Below are 20,517 nucleotides of genomic sequence, written 5' to 3' on the forward strand. Positions count from 1 at the left end.
AAATGCACTACTTTGATAAAAATGCAGTTTTTAGTCCAAAACGTTGTATTTCTGATGAAACCTATGTGCTTTCAAGTGGTGATAAAACACATGAAGATAGTAATAAAATAGTTTAAAATAATAAAATATATATTTTTTTATTATAAGCAGAGGCTTGGTTATTTATATATAATATATTCATATATTCATAGCAGAAAATATTCTGAGGGCCATCAAATTTAGGTGAAAATCATCAAAAATGCTGGCGGTGGCTGGCAACTTTAAAAAAAAAAAAACAATGCTGTCGGGGAAAGAGTTAAATGCATTAAGTGAAGTTATGCATCACATAATTATAATATAAAGTATGAAAAATGCATATTTTTGAGATTTGCTAAATTACATTTAATGGTGTTATTAAATTATTAATGTTTCTAAATATTAACTTTAACTCATTATTTGACCATTAGATGATGGCGAAGGTAATCCAAATGCAAAAATGGGGGAAATAAGTGATTATATATTCAGTATCTACAGTGCTTTCCTAATTGGTTATTTGCCTGTTTTCCTTCTAAAATCAGAACTTGCAACCCATTTCCAGGTCATGTCATGACTCATGTTGGTCACAAATACCAACAATACTGTCCACACACTGTCTACACGACAGAGAATTAGAGATTTAAAAGTATCTACAGTGCTAGAATCTCTAAAAGGACAAGTAAGATACCAAAACTTGTACACAAGAACAATATTAAAGAAGCCATTTGATTTACAGATTTTTTTTTAAGATAAACAATACATAAAACCCAACTGGGTTTACTTTAGACGAGGAAGCATCTCTCTTTGACTTGATGATCTATCAAACAGAATGGCCCTAAACCACTAACCACAACAGGAAGTCAAACTTAATGCACAAACACGTGCTACATTAACACACAAACACATGACTATCTATATTTCCCATTTTAGTAAACATTCAGAGCTCAGAGCTCATATTCAGTTCCTTCTGATGCTGAAGGAGAAACACTGCCCACCTGATTCGGATGACTTTCGGACATTTATAAGGGGATAAAGTGAAAGTGGAACACGCAGACACATTTATATAGAGAAAATAATCCAGAGATGAAGGGTATGAGGCAGCTTTAAGCACTCACTGAAGCGTCAGGTTGATATTTGCTTCCTAAAGGATTGAATTTTTGTTTTCCTCCTTTGATAAATCCAGGCTGCCATCCAAGATATCAGGGCAGGTTATTAAGAGCTTCCAAAAAAAAAAACTGAGTCAAGATTTACCCTCACCTGATAATCAAACAGCTTATGGGAACCAAAGTAGTAGAAAAGGGTTAAGTAAAAGTAATATAAAACACGTTTGGGCAGGACATACAAGTTTGGACATACTTAAGGGTGAATGAACGCAGACCTTCATCACAATTACCGAACATTATAATTACAGAACATTATAAGATTTGCTCAGAGGGATCTCTTGGCTGGCCTAATTGGACAAGAGCCCACTTTCCCTCAGTAGCATGTTAAAGTGTTTGTGTCTATAACTTCCTCCACGGCTCATTTCTCCGTTTAAGGTGCATGCAAACAGCAGTTACGGTTCCTCACATTGCTCCACTTCAGAGGACATGAAACGTTCTCAAATTACTCATGAAAAGAGATCAAATAAGTGCTTAGAATGCAGCAGAAACAAAATGCCTGCTAGGTTGTCATTATGTGCTTGTTTAAGGATTGTTTAGAAAAGGACAAAATAAGCCATACAAGAAAAAGAGGCAATAACTACCTTCATATTTTTTCTTAAGAAAATGTGAGTGGTGCTTGTTCCGAGTGATTGCCAGGACATTGCTTTGCAGTTGCTAAAGTGTTCAGAGTATTGTTTAGTACACTAAAATTCAAACGTTTGGGGTTGGTATGATTTATTTATTTTATTATTATTATAAAAAAAAAAAAGAGAAGTTCACCAAGTGCTCACCAAGGCTGCATTTATTTAATAAAAAAATTAATAAAAAAAACATTAAATACTGTAACGTATTATAACATTTTCGTATTTTAATATGTTTAATATATATTTCATAAAGTAATTTATTCCTGTGACGCAAAGCTGAATTTTCAGCATCATTACTCCAGTCTTCAGTGTCACATGATCCTTCAGAAATCATTCTGATAGGCTGATTTGCTGCTCAAACATTTATTATTGTCAATATTGAAAACAATTGCGCTGCTTAATATTTTTGCGGAAACAGATACTTTTTTCACAAAATAATTTATGAATTGAACTGCTTACTCTTTTCTGAGCAATAAATGAGACCGAGGCTTAAAAAACAATATAAGAGCACCACATAAGCATCAAACGCAACTTCTGAAGTCATATAAGTGAATTGAAACAGATTGAATTAATCATTTGATCCAGTTTAAAAAAAAAGCTCTGAATGATTTGTACACAAATTACACAATTTGGTTCTGAGAATCAGATCTCGACTCGGATGCAGCTGTTAAAAACTTCTTGGAGAAGATTATCAGTGACAAACAACTTCAGTTTGGTCTGTTTCTCACACAAAACTATTGAATGACTTCAGAATACTTAGCAAAGATGGCAAAACAAGTCTTACTGACCACTATTCTATTTGAAGCTTGAATGTACATTCATTCTATTCGACCAATACAATTCATCAAAACTTTTCTGCTTTCAAGTCACGTGGGTTTGAAACAACAAGAGGATGAATAAATGACTGAATCTGAATTTTTGGTAAACTATGCCTTTAATATTTCGTTTTAGGGGTTTGGTGAAATCCTTAACTCTCTGTATAAGCAGTAACAATGTTTCCTGCCTTCTGTAAAAGCACCACAAAACAAACACAAAATAACAAGTCTAAATTAGTCGAAGTTTTTGTACTTCTGTCACTCTCTCACTCCCTTTTCTAACACTTTTTCCCAACAAAGAGCACGTCAGCATATTAGAGGCTTAAACAGAGAACGCTGGCTAATTACATCTGGCCGTTCTTATGACAGCAAATACAGACATGCAAGGATAGAAAAAAACACTTTAAAGACTTAAAATAGAAACTTCAAGATCTAAATATTTAGATATTCTTTTGCTCAAAAAATGAAGCATTTAGGTTAAGATCTTGAGTTGTTTGTTTTAACGCTATGCATGATTCTGGTGAATCAGTCTGCTTTGATCACAACCAACTGTTCACAAATCATTCATTCTGCCAGACGCATACACAAGACAAGACGAAAATAACCAAAGAGACTAAATACCAGCCGCAACAACATCCTTAACCTCAACAAGAACCAAAGAGATGAAGCTGAAAGACAAAATTCAAAGAAAAACTGTGGGCTCAAGCATAGTTTCATAACAATGCATAGTATGAATTGACTTCGAAAGAGTTAAAAGATGTCAATCAAGTGAGGAAAGCTACAATTTTAGTGCACAATTGGACATAGAGCTTGCTTTGTCTTGTAGCTTTAGCCCAACTCAAATCCGGTCGGAATAAAACAAGGCTGTGCTTTTATTTCTCCCTCAAACCACCTTGGTAAAATGACAGTGCAAGTTTTTCAGTTAACTGATGAAATTGAATCCCGTGCAATAAGGAATGTCTGTGATCGTGGTGTATTATTCTTTTCTTCTAACCTTCCGTGAATACTGTAACTAAAGCTTAAATCTAAATATTTCACACTAAATACTGTGTTTCACTGTCTGGTGTGCCTTTATTGTGAATTTCAACATTCTTGGTGTTAAAAAACTATTTGCGGTTTTAGTAGAGCCACTTAAACTACAAGTAAATAATTCCTTGCATACTTTCATGAATCTCTTTTATTACTGTTTTATGTTTTTGAGAGGCATCCCTTTGGTTCACCAAGGATGCATTCATTTGATCAAAAAACACAATGTATTTTAAAAATGTAAGTATTTGGAAATGTAATTCATTCCTGTGATGAAAAGCTGAATTTTCAGCATCATTAATCCAGTCTTCAGCGTCACATGATCCTTCAGAAATCATCTAATATGCTAATTTGCTGCTCAAGAAATATTATTATCATCAATGTTGAAAACAGTTATGATGCTTACATTTTTTTGAGTTCAGAAGATCAGCATTTATTTGAAATGAAAACCATATTTAACATTATAAATGTCATTACGCATGCGTGTCTTATGTTGTTCATTGTAATTCAGATGTGGCTTAGAAAATGCATCATAAGCGTCACAGACATTTTCTCAAATGTGAAGGAAACACGACCTGCGTCAAGAGGCAGACAAAATGAAGAAAATGTTCCATCCTCGACACGCAAACAGAACAATAACAAGAAGAGGAAAGACACCAGTGGACAAAAGAGAAGAGGAGAGCTTTAAGCCCATCCGGGTGGTGCTGCTGTCTGATAGGATGCGGTGTGGTCGGACCGACCCCTGTACAATCCTGACACCTGACCTTTGCCCCCTCTCTCTTCAAACCTGGGCAGACCTGGTGATTAAATGCATTTGGCACATGTTGCTTTAAATGCATTCAGCCATCCCTGCGTGTGTGTGTTTGAGGACTGGAAAGAGTGAAAGAGCGTCCTAATGTGACTGCAGCATATCCCTTACTGACTCATGAGATTAAACTTTTTCGCTAGAAATATTTCCGTGAAACGAGCATATAAGCTCATCACATGGATCACAGCAGAGTGTGAACCTCATCAAATGTAGGGGTGGTGAACTTCAATTGAAAATAAATAAATAAACAAACAAATTATAAATATGGAATAAATAGTTCAATCCAATTTTCAGTAGCCAAGCATGATGTGAAAAATAATTATACAAATTATACTATTCAAAAGTTTTGTAAAAAGTTAGGTTTTTTCTTAATAATGATATTGAGCAAGGATATATCAATTGAGCAGTGACAATAAATACATTTATATTGTTACAAAACATTTCTATTTAAAATAAGTGCTGTTCTTCTGAATTTTCCATTCAAAAGCATCCTGAAAAATAGCATATTAAAATAGAAAACAGTTATTTTAAATTGTAATAATATTTCACAATATTACTGTTTTTCCTGTATTTTCTATCAAATAAATGCAGCCTTGATGAGCATAAAACACTTCTTAGAATAACATATTTTACAGACTCTTTTGAAAAGTTATACATACATCATGGTTATATTTGTCTCACTGAATTTAATATCTGCTTTTTTCAATTTACCCATTCAAAGGGAGTTTCATCGCTGTATATAGTGGTATATATAGTAGTGCAAATAATAGAAAACAAGGTCTTACAAATAAGAAAAATATCATTTTTGGTGGAATTCTACCACCATGGTATTGAGATGATTTCAGTCAATATTTTGATGATTTCAAAATATATTTTGTAGTGCCATGTAAATGTCACTGTATATGAATATGGTAATTACAGCGTGCTGTGCTATTAATATCTGATATATCATTGTTCCATGGTCAAAAAACATGTTTCAGACTCTCACTTCCTGAGCACTTCAATCATTTTGATATGATGAATTGCTTCAATAATTGTACAATTTAACCTCCAATATTAGAGGAAAGCAGCATGTCAATACCAAAGATAATCACGATTAAAAAAAACTAACTAATCTGGCTGATGGGATAAAAGCAGGAAATGGGAAGTCCATGATATCAGCAGTTGGCAAACCTTGAAGAAGAAAAAAACAACAATAAAGCAGCCACTGGAATATTTGCATGTCTGGCTAGAGGAGTGAACCAAAATTTGTGCATTTTTCATCCTTAAAAAATAATTCGCATAACCATGTTTCTTTAAAGAACTTTCTACTTTCATACAGATTTTTACATGGCAATCAAAGGAGGACAGGAATAACCAATCCAGATGTTATGAAATATCAGGTCAAATCCAGACATAATAAGGCAAACAAGTAACAAATGGACCTGCACAGATGCATTGCTTTCTGGATGATGCAAGCACAAATGAGGTCAATGCTAGCGGGACGACAAGCCCGCAAAACATTGCCAGACTGCAGAGGCTTTGTAAACATTCCCATTCCCATTGCTAAATCGCTCTGATTTTCCTATATGTAGTTGTGTAATTATCTAGGAGCACACCTATTAGGGTCCTATGATTTCCGTGATGCAGATAACACAGACGAAACGGTGGAATCCATTTACAATGTAACACGGAATATCATGCAAATTGGCAAATTTTGAACTAATATATCAAAAGTAGGGCTGTATAACAAATCAAACACAGTAGTATTACACATACTCCATTGATAAAATTATTTTGATAAAACCTTCATCATATCAAACTAGCGTAATAATGAAATAATTAAAGCTTTATTTTAATATAGAATTTTTCTTCCACGTTTTAATTTTAGCAGTGAACCAAAAATTTAAATAATTGCTCAATTTTCAATTGATTACATTTTAAAAGTTTAAATTGTTAATGTTTTATGACTTCATTTAATTATCACCGCTAATAAATGTGAATTAAAAATCACAAATCCAGAAAACAGACAACGGCATTTCTATAAATAAATAGAATTGAAAAATTAAATTTGCTTAGGGCCCTATTATTGTAAAAATTTCATTAAAATTAAATAGCATAAAATAAAGAAATAAAAATTTTTTTTTCAAATTGTAAGAATCCAACTGATTAGACTTGAATTTTGATTATTAAATATTTATTTAAACCAGTAAGCCATTAATTAAATCATTAAAACAGAATCCAGAAAATAAAGCAGAAAACAGAATTTGAACAGAAGACTTCATAGGGCCCTAAAAATGTAATTGTTAATCTTTAAGTAATAATCAAGAAACCTGTATTATTATCATTATCAATTTTGAAAACTATTGTGCTGCTTAATATTTTGTTTAAACATCATACAATTTTTCAAGATTGTTTGAGGAATAGTTTAAAAGAACAGCATTTATTTGGCAGAGAAATATTCTGTAACATTATAAATGTTGCACTTTTGATCAATTTTACAAGAGTAAGTTTCTTTAAAAACTCTTCCTGACCCAAGTGAGAACCACGAAAAAAAATAAAATACAAAAAACTCTTCTGGACCCAAAATTGTTCAACTGCAGTGCAAATTTTTGTTAAATTGTGTAAGTTTCATGACTTTAATTTATTAGATTTCTTCGATTGCCAAGATTTAATTTAACCATTAAAACAAAATGCAGAAAAAAATTAAATGAAATAGAATCCAGAAATATTTTGGAAAAAAATTAAATGGAATTTTGGAAAAATACAACTAATTTTATAGGGCTCTAAATTCCACTTTATAAAACACCCCTAAGCACTTGTCCTTTCCTCATGACCACACACAAAGTAGAGGCCGAACCATCTGTGCATCGCACTAGAAACAGGCGTATTTGAGCAGGTGTTGGGCGATGTTGCTTTAGGCCAAATCAAAGTGATGTGATCAAGAATGAACTTAGGATTTAAGACCTTCTCTCAGAGGAGAAATGGTGACTCATCCCATTTTCATTCACATCCCTGATCTCAGATGTTCCTCATTCACTAGCTGTGAGAAAGAAATGCTGTATGAGAGTTTCTAGGATACCAGTGGCAGAAAAAAAATCATCTGGGATCTGAACGGAGCTCTTATATCAACACCCACGTACACCCACACGCATGATCTGAAAACACGCATCCGTGACGTTCACGCGCTTCTTTCAGCTTCCGCGCTCTCAACCTTGACTCCATCGCAGGGTTGTCGATCGCTGATATTCATACATAAAACGAGGTTAATTTTAACAAGGAGATGGAACCAGAACCAGAGGCTGTCTTCCCACTCTCGGCGGTTGCGTAAGAGGTCGCACCAACGCAAATAAAAACAGCATCGGTGAGAGACGAAGAAGAAAAAGCTCTGGGAAGCAGAGAAGTGGTCATTGTCTGTGAGAGGGCCTGAGGTGTGTGGGCGGATGCTGTATTTGAATATTAAGGTTAACGGCAAAGAGCAGTGTGCCAAATGAAACAGCGGATCCAAGACGTGTAAAAACTGACTCAGTATTAAGCATAGCGTTTTTCTCTGTGTCTAGTATCACTGCATGCCTTTAAATTGCACTGTAAGTGTCAATATGTGATCTCAGAGTGTTATTTGCTGAGTGATAAACCACAAACGAGTTGCTTACAGCAAACTTGCATACACAAAACCACCAACATGAAATGAGTAAAAAGCATGAAAACAAAAGTGCATGGCACATGATTTTTTTTTTATCCAAAATTATATGAAGAGTTCATTTGCAAAAACAGATAAGTCCGTTTTTTTTATTTATTTCAAAAATCATGTTTTTTGTGTGTTTTTTATTTAAACTGCAGTTTGATTGAGCTTAATTGGAATGCACAATAAAAAAACATGATTTTTGAAAATTGTTAAAAAGATAAAATTGTTCATATATATATATATATATATATATATATATATATATATATATATATATATATATATACACATATTTATTTATAAAATTGTGTATTAGTTGCTAGATAAATGCTAGAGAATGTGTATACTGTCACGTTCCCTCTCGGGACACAAGGAGCGAGGAGACGTAGGGGTTCCAATAACCACATTTATTGAACAAACACTGAGACGAGGAGCTTGGGGAGAGACGAACATCACTGACAATAGACCGGACACAGGGGCTAGGAAACACAGGGCTTATAAACACAGGGAAATAAGGAACAGGTGTGGACTAATCAAAACACAGGGCTAGGGACTAATTAAACAATGATGACAAACGAGGACAGGAACAGGAAGGCCAAATATGGGCACGAGAGGAGGGGAACCACAAGACAAGGACTGACATTACGCCCCCCTCCGGAAGGCGTGTCCTCACGCCTAACACCATCCAATGGGGAGGGGGGGTGGGCGCTCTGGAGGCCTCCAGGGCGGTGCCCGTTCCATGGGCCATGGCGGGTCAGGAGACTCGGGAGGCCATGGCGGATCTGGAGACTCGGGAGGCCAGGGCGGGTCAGGGGACTCGGGAGGCCAGGGCGGGTCAGGGGACTCGGGAGGCCAGGGCGGGTCAGGGGACCCGGGAGGCCAGGGCGGGTCAGGGGATCCGGGAGGCCATGGCGGATCTGGAGACTCGGGAAGCCACGGCCTATTTTTTTCGGGTCGTGTGGCCTTGGCCCTTGGCCCGGCCACACAGGCTGTTACCCTCTTACCCCCCCCCAAAATTTTCTTGGGGAAGCTCCCCCCTGGGAGCCACAGAGGAGCGGACTCTGTCGGGCGCTCTTGCAGCGCGGACTCTGTCGGGCGCTCTTGCAGCGCGGACTCTGTCGGGCGCTCTTGCAGCGCGGACTCTGTCGGGCGCTCTTGCAGCGCGGACTCTGTCGGGCGCTCTTGCAGCGCAGGGCTGGATGGAACCAGCGGAAATGCAGGAGGGCACGTGCGTGGAGCCGGCACGGGAGGGCACGTGCGAGGAGCCGGCACGGGAGGGCACGTGCGTGGAGCCGGCACGGGAGGGCACGTGCGTGGAGCCGGCACTGGGGGGCGCTCGGGAAGCGCGGACACTTGGGGGCGCTCGGGAAGCGCGGACACTTGGGGGCGCTCTTGCAGCGCGGGGCTGGATGGAACCAGCGGAAATGCAGGAGGGCACGTGCGTGGAGCCGGCACGGGAGGGCACGTGCGAGGAGCCGGCACGGGAGGGCACGTGCGTGGAGCCGGCACGGGAGGGCACGTGCGTGGAGCCGGCACTTGGGGGCGCTCGGGAAGCGCGGACACTTGGGGGCGCTCGGGAAGCGCGGACACTTGGGGGCGCTCGGGAAGCGCGGACACTTGGGGGCGCTCGGGAAGCGCGGACACTTGGGGGCGCTCGGGAAGCGCGGACACTTGGGGGCGCTCGGGAAGCGCGGACACTTGGGGGCGCTCGGGAAGCGCGGACACTTGGGGGCGCTCGGGAAGCGCGGACACTTGGGGGCGCTCGGGAAGCGCGGACACTTGGGGGCGCTCGGGAAGCGCGGACACTTGGGGGCGCTCGGGAAGCGCGGACACTTGGGGGCGCTCGGGAAGCGCGGACACTTGGGGGCGCTCTTGCAGCGCGGGGCTGGACGGAACCAGCGGGAACTCAGGAGGGCTGGACGGAACCAGCGGGAACTCAGGAGGGCTGGACGGAACCAGCGGGAACTCAGGAGGGCTGGACGGAACCAGCGGGAACTCAGGAGGGCTGGACGGAACCAGCGGGAACTCAGGAGGGCTGGACGGAACCAGCGGGAACTCAGGAGGGCTGGACGGAACCAGCGGGAACTCAGGAGGGCTGGACGGAACCAGCGGGAACTCCGGAGGGCTGGACGGCACCAGCGGGAACTCAGGAGGGCTGGACGGCACCAGCGGGAACTCAGGAGGGCTGGACGGCACCAGCGGGAACTCAGGAGGGCTGGACGGCACCAGCGGGAACTCAGGAGGGCTGGACGGCACCAGCGGGAACTCAGGAGGGCTGGACGGCACCAGCGGGAACTCAGGAGGGCTGGACGGCACCAGCGGGAACTCAGGAGGGCTGGACGGCACCAGCGGGAACTCAGGAGGGCTGGACGGAACCAGCGGGAACTCAGGAGGGCTGGACGGAACCAGCGGGAACTCAGGAGGGCTGGACGGAACCAGCGGGAACTCAGGAGGGCTGGACGGAACCAGCGGGAACTCAGGAGGGCTGGACGGAACCAGCGGGAACTCAGGAGGGCTGGACGGAACCAGCGGGAACTCAGGAGGGCTGGACGGAACCAGCGGGAACTCAGGAGGGCTGGACGGAACCAGCGGGAACTCAGGAGGGCTGGACGGAACCAGCGGGAACTCAGGAGGGCTGGACGGAACCAGCGGGAACTCAGGAGGGCTGGACGGAACCAGCGGGAACCCAGGAGGGCTGGACGGAACCAGCGGGAACTCAGGAGGGCTGGACGGAACCAGCGGGAACTCAGGAGGGCGCTCTTGAAGCGCGGGGTTGCGCGGGTGCTCTGGGCTGAGGACAGCAGCAGTGCTGGGAAGAGTTGGGTGGCCGGAACATTTGGCAGGGCATGTGGAGGGTCCTGGCGAGCGGTGAGCTGGTGAGGCCGGGTTGTTCTCGGGTTGGGTTGGACGAAGATCAGTTTGACATTCTTCGACTTCGAAATCAATGCCATGTACATTGAGGACATAATTTATCAGCCCGATAAGAGAAAAACTGGACGTGGGGATATCGCAGCTGATGACATCTTTGTCCAACCCAAACCGAAAACACACACCGAGCGAGGCGTCAATCCAGCTCACCTCGTTGGAAAGCTCAAGAAACTCCTCTACATACTCTACCAACTCCCGACCATCCTGCCGCAGACACCAAAGCCTGTCTTCAGCCATAGTGTTGTTGTAGGTCCGGTCTTCTGTCACGTTCCCTCTCGGGACACAAGGAGCGAGGAGACGTAGGGGTTCCAATAACCACATTTATTGAACAAACACTGAGACGAGGAGCTTGGGGAGAGACGAACATCACTGACAATAGACCGGACACAGGGGCTAGGAAACACAGGGCTTATAAACACAGGGAAATAAGGAACAGGTGTGGACTAATCAAAACACAGGGCTAGGGACTAATTAAACAATGATGACAAACGAGGACAGGAACAGGAAGGCCAAATATGGGCACGAGAGGAGGGGAACCACAAGACAAGGACTGACATATACATCCCCCCAAATAAATAAATAAATGAAAAAATGAATGAATAAATAAATAAAAAAAATATTTTATAACACCACCACCACCAACAATCATAATAATATTAATAATAATTATAGTATGGTATTAGTTGCTATAAATGCTAGAGAATGTGTGCATATATATATATCTCCCTCCAAATAAACAAATAGCAATTTATATTATTACTACTACTACTACTATTAATAATAATAATGGTGTGGAATAAGATGCTAGATAAATTCTGGAAAATATGAATATGCTACCAAGGTGCATCATTAATATTTTTGGTCAGTTGTCCCAGAAAAGAAAGACTATACACCTTAATTGCATATAAAAGGTAGGGCTGGGCGATGTGGCCAAAAAAATTGTCACGATAATTTTTTTCATATCAGTCGATATCGATAATTATCATGATAAATGTCAAATATTTCTTTCAAGTTTAAAGCCGGAATTTTGCTCCATTTGCTAATTTTCCTTAAAATAAATATCTAAATAGAAAAATGTATTTCTTAGTTTCTGCATGTTCTAATGAGTGATATTGTTTCAAATCAAGAAACAGGTTTGGGTTGCCTGATAATATTAATAATAATAATATCACTTTTTTTGTATTTTAGAAATGCACATTTGATAGTAGCTCGAGTTAGGATGCAGAGGTCAATTTTTGTTCATTTTTTAAATCAGTAACATCTGCAAAAATGGTACCAACCTCAGTTTTATATGGTTACATTTATTCTGACCAATTTTTTTTTTTTTTAAATCAAGCATTGGTCTCCCATAGTAGCATACATTTAAATCATGATAAACACAATTAAAACCACACATATAGCACCTCAATACCATGGTAAAAATATAACTGTATGGTTTTTAGGTAGCCTATTTGTATGAAAAACAGTAGTCTAAAAACATTCTGTATAAATGAACACATGCCTTAGCTTAACCTCAAATACATACATTATAATTATATACATTACTCCTGTAATAAAATTCAATGAGAATATCCCACATTTCTGCCACAATACCATGGTGCAGTGAGTGTTACTACAGTAAACCCATGGTAAATGATGGCGATGTGTATATTGAAAAGGCTTCTGACCGTCTCGTTGCACACAGTGTTTCTCCTGTTTGGCTATAAACTAGTTTAAATCATGGAGTCATTTGTGTTCATCGCTGAATTCAAGCGCTTCACCCTGGATATAACAGCGCTGTTTAGTGCTCGCGTGACCGAGTAAACGCATCTGCTCAGTTTGAACTGTGATCCGAGCGGATAAATGGTCCGTGTGGCGCCATTCAAATGAGGCGTGCTGTTTCCTTCCGCTTTTGGTGCATAGACATTATATCAAACTTTTCATATCGTTTTATCGAGGAAAATTATATCGCGATAATTATCGCTAATAAAAGGTAATCTTGTCAACATTTAGAAGTACAACAGCATACAGATGGCTTGAAAGCAAACAAATATGAACTAAAAACCACAAAACTGTAATTGTGATTTGATACGGTCTCAACTAAAAACTCCTAAAAATAACCAGAACCATAATTAAAGGTATAGTCCATCCAAAAACGGAAGTTCTGTCAGTGTTCATACCCTCATGATCTTCCAAACCTGTATGACTGACTTTGGCTTCTGTGGAACACAAAAGAAAACAATTCGAGGAACGCTGAAATCCAAAACAACATTGGACCCCATTGACTTTCATTGTACAGACAGGCTTATAAAAAAATATATATCTTCTTTTGTATTCCTCAGATAAAATAAAGTCATACAGGTTTATAAGGGCAAGCAAATGACAGGTGAAGTATGCTTTTAATAAACTAATCTATATAGATAGTAATATGACAATTAACCTCTTTATTGGTGGAGGGACTGTTACGGACTACAACAATATGGGTCAGACATTTAGATAAACTCCAGCACTCCCATCAAAGCCATTGTCTGGGCCAGTCCTCCACTGACGTCCAGTACCGACGATGTAATTATTTAACCAAACGGGGTCATCGCTTCCCATTCACTCCCACATGTGGGTCTCATTAGAAAGTCCAGAGAAGAAAACAACAATCCACTTACCCAACAAGCAACACTCAAGACCTTCGCCAAAGATCCCAGCACAGATAAACTGCCATTATAAAAGCTTGTTTTTGCACCTGAGACTGAATCTAATGCTTAAGTGAAAAATAGGATAATATAGAAAGATAAAGCTGAAACCAGAACCGAATACAAGTTCTTCCAGTCAATTGGAAGATTTAACAATCTGTGACCCAGTTTTGCTTGAGAAACCCTGGTCTCTATAGAAAGTAAGTGAGGAGGAGTGCAGCTACCTTGTTACTTGTAATTTAGCTGAGGTTTTTATCCAAAACGACTCGCAAGGAAAGTCTCTAAGGACTCAGTTCTTCAACTGCACCTATTGCAACCTTTATATTTGCAGTGTAGCATCTTACCCATTCAGAAACCAATACCCCAACATCCTCTTTTGCCATAATAATATGAAAGATCAGACATGAGATATGAGAGCTCTGAAATGTCAAGCAGTGAAAGTGAGTAACGGCTGCAGGTTCTGAATCAGCGCTGATAATGACTCAGCCTCCTGTCCAGGACTATGCAGTACAGACAAGCAGTCATCACACACTGCTGCTGACATGAGTTATGGACAGAGATAGCAAACATCTTTGCAGAGGTCGAGACAAAAAAAAGACAAATGAAGGGCTGAGCTATGATTGAAAAATACTAAAATAATTTGACATCAAATGCCAACATCTGAACTAACATTAATCATGGCATTTAGAATAAATTAGTCATATTTTTTATGGTTAACTAACTAGGACCACACCACAAACGAGCTATCAAATAGTTCGTTGAACAGAGTGTTGGGGAAGAGTAGAAAGAGGATGAAGGGGTAGAGGGAATGGGATGATGGTCAGGTTGATCAGGGCATCTAGAATTGATGGCTCAGAGAGACTCAGGGTGGGGGTACCATCTCCATCATATATTTAGACCAGACAATTAGGACCCCCTGATACAACCTGAAAGAAAGAGAATGTGGGATAAGGTTGGCTGAATGGATGAGAAAGGGAGGGAGGGGTGGGTTCGAGAGAAAGAGACAAACAGTACGGTATGAGGCGGCCCGATATATATGGAGGGTTCGGGAAGTCAGGTGATCGTTTGTGGTGTGGCCCTGTTCCCGAACGCCAGCTAACTAATTAACTCCCTTATGCTCACTAAGGCTGCATTTTCTTTTATCAAAAATACAGTAAAAAAAAAAAACAGTAGTCATGTGAAATATTATTGCAATTCTAAAAAAACTGTTTTAAATATATATTTTAAAATGTAACTTATTCCCGTGATGCAAAACTGAATTTTCAGCACCATTAGCCCAGTTTTCAGTGTCACATGATTCTTCAGAAATCATACTAATATGCTGATTTGGTGATAAAGAAACATCTCTTATTATCAATGTTGAAAACAGTTTTGCGGTGTCATATTTTTATGAAAACCGTTATACTTTTTTCAGTATTGTTTGATGAATAGATTTCAAATGAACAGCATTTATTTACAAAGGAAATATTTTATAACATTATAAACATCTTTACTGTCACTTTTGATCAATTCAATGTGTCCTTTCTGAATGAAGGTACTGATTTCTTAAAAAAAACAATCTGAACCGTAGTATATAACATTATATATCCAGCCATATTTAATATGATTAGTAGGCCGTCATATCAGCCATGGGGATTTTTTTTTACAGATGTTCCCACCTTTTGTATCCATTTGATAATCTTTTTAATGAATTTGAAGTAAACTTGTTGTCATTATTTAATATACAGTATAGATAGATGACCAGATTAGAGTCAAAATTTTCTTTTCCACCATTACTTTAAAGAAAATTTTGCAAATGAGTTCCTCCTTTCATGCCTTCAATTAAAAACGCAATGTAAAGCAAACCAAACAATGAGAGATGCTATTCAATACTAACCAACAGACCTTCATTAATCAACCTCCGGTTACTGAGGACATGACATCTTAATTGGAAATACATACTGGGAGTCGCAGTGGGCCGCACTGGGGCTCAATCACACTCAGTCTTTCCCCTTATGCCCAAACCCGATCACCACCTTCCCTCCAGAGACACAACCTAAGCCATGGGCTGTCAATCGGCTCAAATGGAAAACGGCCTAAATCAATGGCCTGGAAAAACAAGTGCCAGCTAATTATAGGGAAAAGGGCAGCCAGTGGAAGAGAACATCAACACCTCACATTGGCCTCAATGTGACAATGTGATCTATATGGTCCATCCAGAGGGAAAAAAACCCACAGAGGCCGGTCACCATTTTTTGGCACAAAATATAACATCAGAAATGACAAACTCCAGAAGACCCAAGCTAAGTAGAGTCCCGTCTAAGCGCTCTGCTTTCCACCCTGCATGTGTGTAGTTATTATTCGAGCCTCTCATTCTGATTTCTCAGCTCCTGCTATTATTAGCTGCCTCTGAAATCCAAGTCCACTGAGGGTTCCTCCATCAGCTACTGCTCTCCCATCATGCACCACTCTGAACAGAAGTCCCTTTGATTTTTGGTTTGCATCTTGTGCTGAAGAAAACTGATGTGTCAACTAATGTCAAATCAAAAAGATAACAACGGGGATTTTAAAATCAGGCAATAAAACAAGCGGTCCAAAGGCAACAGTCACTTGCAAAGAAATACAGTAATGCTATCTACATATGTGGTTAATGTTTAATTCGCTCTGGAAGGACAAAAGGGGATTCCATTCTCGCACACTCTTGTCCTTAAACCAGTAAATGATAGGGAGACTGAGAACGAGGGGGACAGGATTTTTATAGCCCTGCAGTAATCCTGAAATGTTTACCTTTTGAAGGCTGGTAGGATTAAGTTGTGTCTTATCAATTATTTTTATGGCCACCTGAAGAAAAAAAAAAAGAAGAAGAAAATTATTTCACAGCCTTGTTCAATGAAGTCAGTAAAAGAGCATCTGTAATATGATTTTATCTCTGCAGCTCAACTCAACATCATAGTGAATCTCATTAAGCATTCAGGAACAAGTCTAGATCGTATTTCATCCTCAAATCAAAAGAAAAGAGACACAATTTATTGTTAATTTATTATTTATACAATTTATTCCTATTATTTCTATTTTAGAGATATTTTAAAGACCATTTTTTTTCTCTCTTTTTTTTTTGCACAATGACATTATTTGTATGTAAACAAAAAGAAAAAAAGATTACTTGATTACTGTATTACAGAGATAAATTTGCATCACAATAATCAGATTTTGGGCTGAAAATTGTAAAAAATAAAAATAAAAATTTGTTAACTGTAAAAAATGTTATCATACAAAAGAAAACTGTGCAATATATATATATATATATATATATATATATATATATATATATATATATATATATATATATATATATATCAAAATTGTGCAAAAACCAAAAGTTCTCCATTGAGATCTTCATGAAGCTCACCTCTCGCCCTGTGAGAATGTGTCGTGCCAATTTGACCTTGGCAAAGTTGCCCTTGCCGATGGTTTTGAGGAGCCGATAGTTGCCGATATGTGGCTGCTCATCGGCACAGGAGGCGATGGAGTTTCGGCAGCGGGCCCCTGACCGCCCGGGACGGGACGCCACTTCATTCCGCCCATCCGTGTGTGATGTGTGCTGGAGACAGATGAAAAAAAGAAGATTAGTAAAGACAAGTATACTACTTTTCAAAGGTTTGAGGTCTATATGTCAGGAATAAGTATTACAATAGAAAACAGTTAATATTAATTGTAATATTTCACAATATTATTATTATTTTAATAATAATTTATTATTTTTGATCAAATAAATGCAGCCTTGGTGAGCATAAGAGGCCTTTAAAATCATTGTCTTAAAAAGTTATATCTAAAATTGTACACATTTTGGAGATCTCGGTGTACTTTATTCGTTGTGGTAGTCCTGTTTGCATGAAGCTATTTGAACCCGACAACCTCAAAGAGGAGCTTCACCACGGGAAATATCTTCATTTCCTCCCATCAAGGATATATATCTGTGAACCGAGCTGGTCAAAGAGTTTCAGTTGACATCTGTGTGAGCTACAGTATTGTGCCTCTAAAGTTTCCACTCATAGGAAGGGAGATATGTAAATAAAGTAATCTGGACAAAATGTTAGACGATTTCCTGGATTTCTGCTTTGACTTCCTCTTTCGCTGAAAAATACTGGAGCTGCATCCTTTTAGAAATGGAGAAGGGTACTTTTACAAAATTAATGTTTTTGCTGATTTTGAAGACAAAGTATCTTCCTGCCAGTCAAGTATAACTAATATTTTGTCCTTTCGAGAAATGGACACCAGCGTTATACAAGTTTTTTTATGTGAATAATAAGTTAAGAATTTTAAGCGCTCACTGATCAATGCTCATCAATGGATCCTCTCCAGTGAATGGGTGCCATCAGAATGAGGGTCCAAACAGCTGATAAAAACATCAAAATAATCCACAAGTCATCCACACAACTCCAGTCCATCAATTAATAACATGTGAAATGAAGCTGCTGTCATGTTGTCCTCTTTTTTGGAATATTTTAGCTTGTAAATGGTGCTTGATCTGGGCATATTTCTCTCCTGCTTCAGATTCTCACTGAAGAAAGCAGCATTATGAAAACAGGACTCATATTTTAGCTGGAAGCAATGGTTTGAAGTTGAAAATGTATTGATGGTTTTCATTCTTACAAACACGCAGCTTTTCACTTCACAAGACATTGCGTGGATTACTTTTTTGTGCTGTTGTTATCAGCTGTTTGGACTCTCATTCTGACGGCACCCATTCACTCCAGAGGAGCCACTGGTGAGCTAGTGATGTATTGCTAAATCTCTCCAAATTTTCTCCGATGAAGTACCAAACTCATTTACATCTTGGATGGCTTGAGAGCGAGTAACATTTCAGCACATTTTTGGGTGAACGGTTTGTTTAAAGTTATAAGAATGTAAAATAGTGAGCTCAGCTCCACTAATGATGATGTTAACATCTCAAACATCATTACTCAAAAGACAAAAACACCCAGCTACCTCACTGAATCAATAACTGTAATGGATGAGCGATGATAATTAGTGGCCATGGTTGTAGAAAACTATTAAACATGTCAGCATCACTGAGCAAACAAAAGGCAGAGATGACACCACAGGCTCGCAACAGAGAGGACTCATCTATGATACGTTTTCAAGCAGCATGCCGGTCCATCTGGAACAGAGGGACTTAAATTAGCCCAAGAACTCCAATAGACATCTTACTAATAATATCCAATGCAGATGAACAGGTTACATGCTGCTGTGATAAAGAAAAATGAACAAGAGCTCTCAATAAGGGATCCAGGAAATGATGTATGATGTGGATGGAGACTGAAACAACACCTGAGCGGAGACAGATCGACAAGATATTGCCTGCATCACTGTGAGTCATGCTATTCCAGTCATGAAAAGACCTTAATTGTTACAAAATTGGATAGTACTAGAAGATCTAGCTCAAGATTACTTAATTTTGACATTCAAACTCCACAGGTTTTAGTTCAACTATGGGATGACCATTAGTCATATAAATTAGTTAAAAAAAAAAATATTTTTTTTAACAATGTAAAAGTCTTCACTGTCATTTCTGATCAATTTAATATGTCCTTGCTGAAACCCTTTTTGCCATAAATCATCATTATACATGATGACATGTAGGTACATTAAAACCAGATGTGTCATCATATATACAATGACCATAATAATAGTATGGGACTCATTAAGCTGTTAGTTATTCAGTTACCCTAGTTCTAAGGACGCTAATAATGAGGAATAAGAGAATGAAGTCAAGAGCAATTGCAGGAAATGCTCACAAAACAGTTCCCAATATGTGGAACTAAAAACTAGTTTCCATTACCGGTGCTCAAGCCACGACCATAAACACAATCTATTAAAGAGAGCCTTCTTAATACATGCTTCTGGTCTTATATTGAACTATTAACTTGTGCATGGTATTAACATAAGTGAAATGTGCTGCAAATGGCAAGTCGCATTCAGTAAAACAACTGAAAAAGATACACCACACAGAGCTATTTTAAACCAACCAGTATGACAGAAAAGCCAAGCACTAACATGCTAAGAAGCTCCACAAAGCACATTTTTAATGGTATTGCGAGAGCATTCTGCCACCCTGTAATTTATGTGATTCATCTGAGCTTTGTTCCCAGGCTAATACTGAACCCTAAAATGAGTAATATGGCAGATATTGTTTGTAACTATAAACGGCAGACTCATTTGATGAATAACATCACAGTAAATAGGAACTGGTTAACTTGATTAGATAAAATAAGGATACATTTACCATCTAAACAGGGGGATTTAAAAAGTCTGGTGTGATTTGCAGAAAAGTAGGTGTTGAGTCAGTGCAGTTTTTTAACTAATAAGAGATTGAACATTTAAATCTTAAATGCATGAATGACTGAATTAAAAAAGAAAATCAAGCGAGAAGTCTGAAAGTATGTTAACTGAAGTTTGCAGAGCAAAATAATTTAAAATCATTATTTAGGACCAAGAGAGATCCTTAAAAAGACCGTGTCCTAATTCTCCCTCTAGGACAAACGCTCACATCTAGGACATTCTAGAGCACAGAGTAATATTTCTCTATCACAACAGGCAAGCCACCTATAAAAACATTATTGTTGCCGATAAGATCGCAACATAGTTTCACTTTAAATGTCTTCAATACAGTTTCAGTCAATATCTGATGCAGCCACTATTACAACAAAATCAATCGTGGGTTTACACCTTTTAAGAGGCTAATCACAATATTCACTGTGGTTCTGATTAATCAATTGTCAAATATGCTCTAAAATCTCACAGCCTGGACCAGATTCAATTGCATTATA

At 39.2% G+C, this 20,517-nt stretch overlaps 1 protein-coding gene across 8 annotated transcripts in view; it reads right to left on the reverse strand.

The window, feature by feature from the left end:
- mark3b (MAP/microtubule affinity-regulating kinase 3b) overlaps window positions 1-20,517 on the reverse strand; it is a gene marked incomplete at its 5' end in the record, with an annotated part of 61,084 nt that overhangs the window by 36,086 nt on the left and 4,481 nt on the right. For 7 of the 8 annotated variants that reach the window (XM_079375280.1, XM_079375279.1, XM_079375282.1 and 4 more), the window contains 2 exons: window positions 16,475-16,528; window positions 17,097-17,288. In XM_079375280.1, the coding sequence (XP_079231406.1) occupies window positions 16,475-16,528; window positions 17,097-17,288 (246 nt within the window). Of the gene's footprint in view, window positions 1-15,649; window positions 16,220-16,474; window positions 16,529-17,096; window positions 17,289-20,517 lie in introns of those variants that run through there. The other variant, XM_079375283.1, reaches the window with a different exon arrangement.

This window comes from Barbus barbus (genome assembly GCF_936440315.1).
Source record: "Barbus barbus genome assembly, chromosome: 24".
Classification (NCBI taxonomy): domain Eukaryota; kingdom Metazoa; phylum Chordata; class Actinopteri; order Cypriniformes; family Cyprinidae; genus Barbus; species Barbus barbus.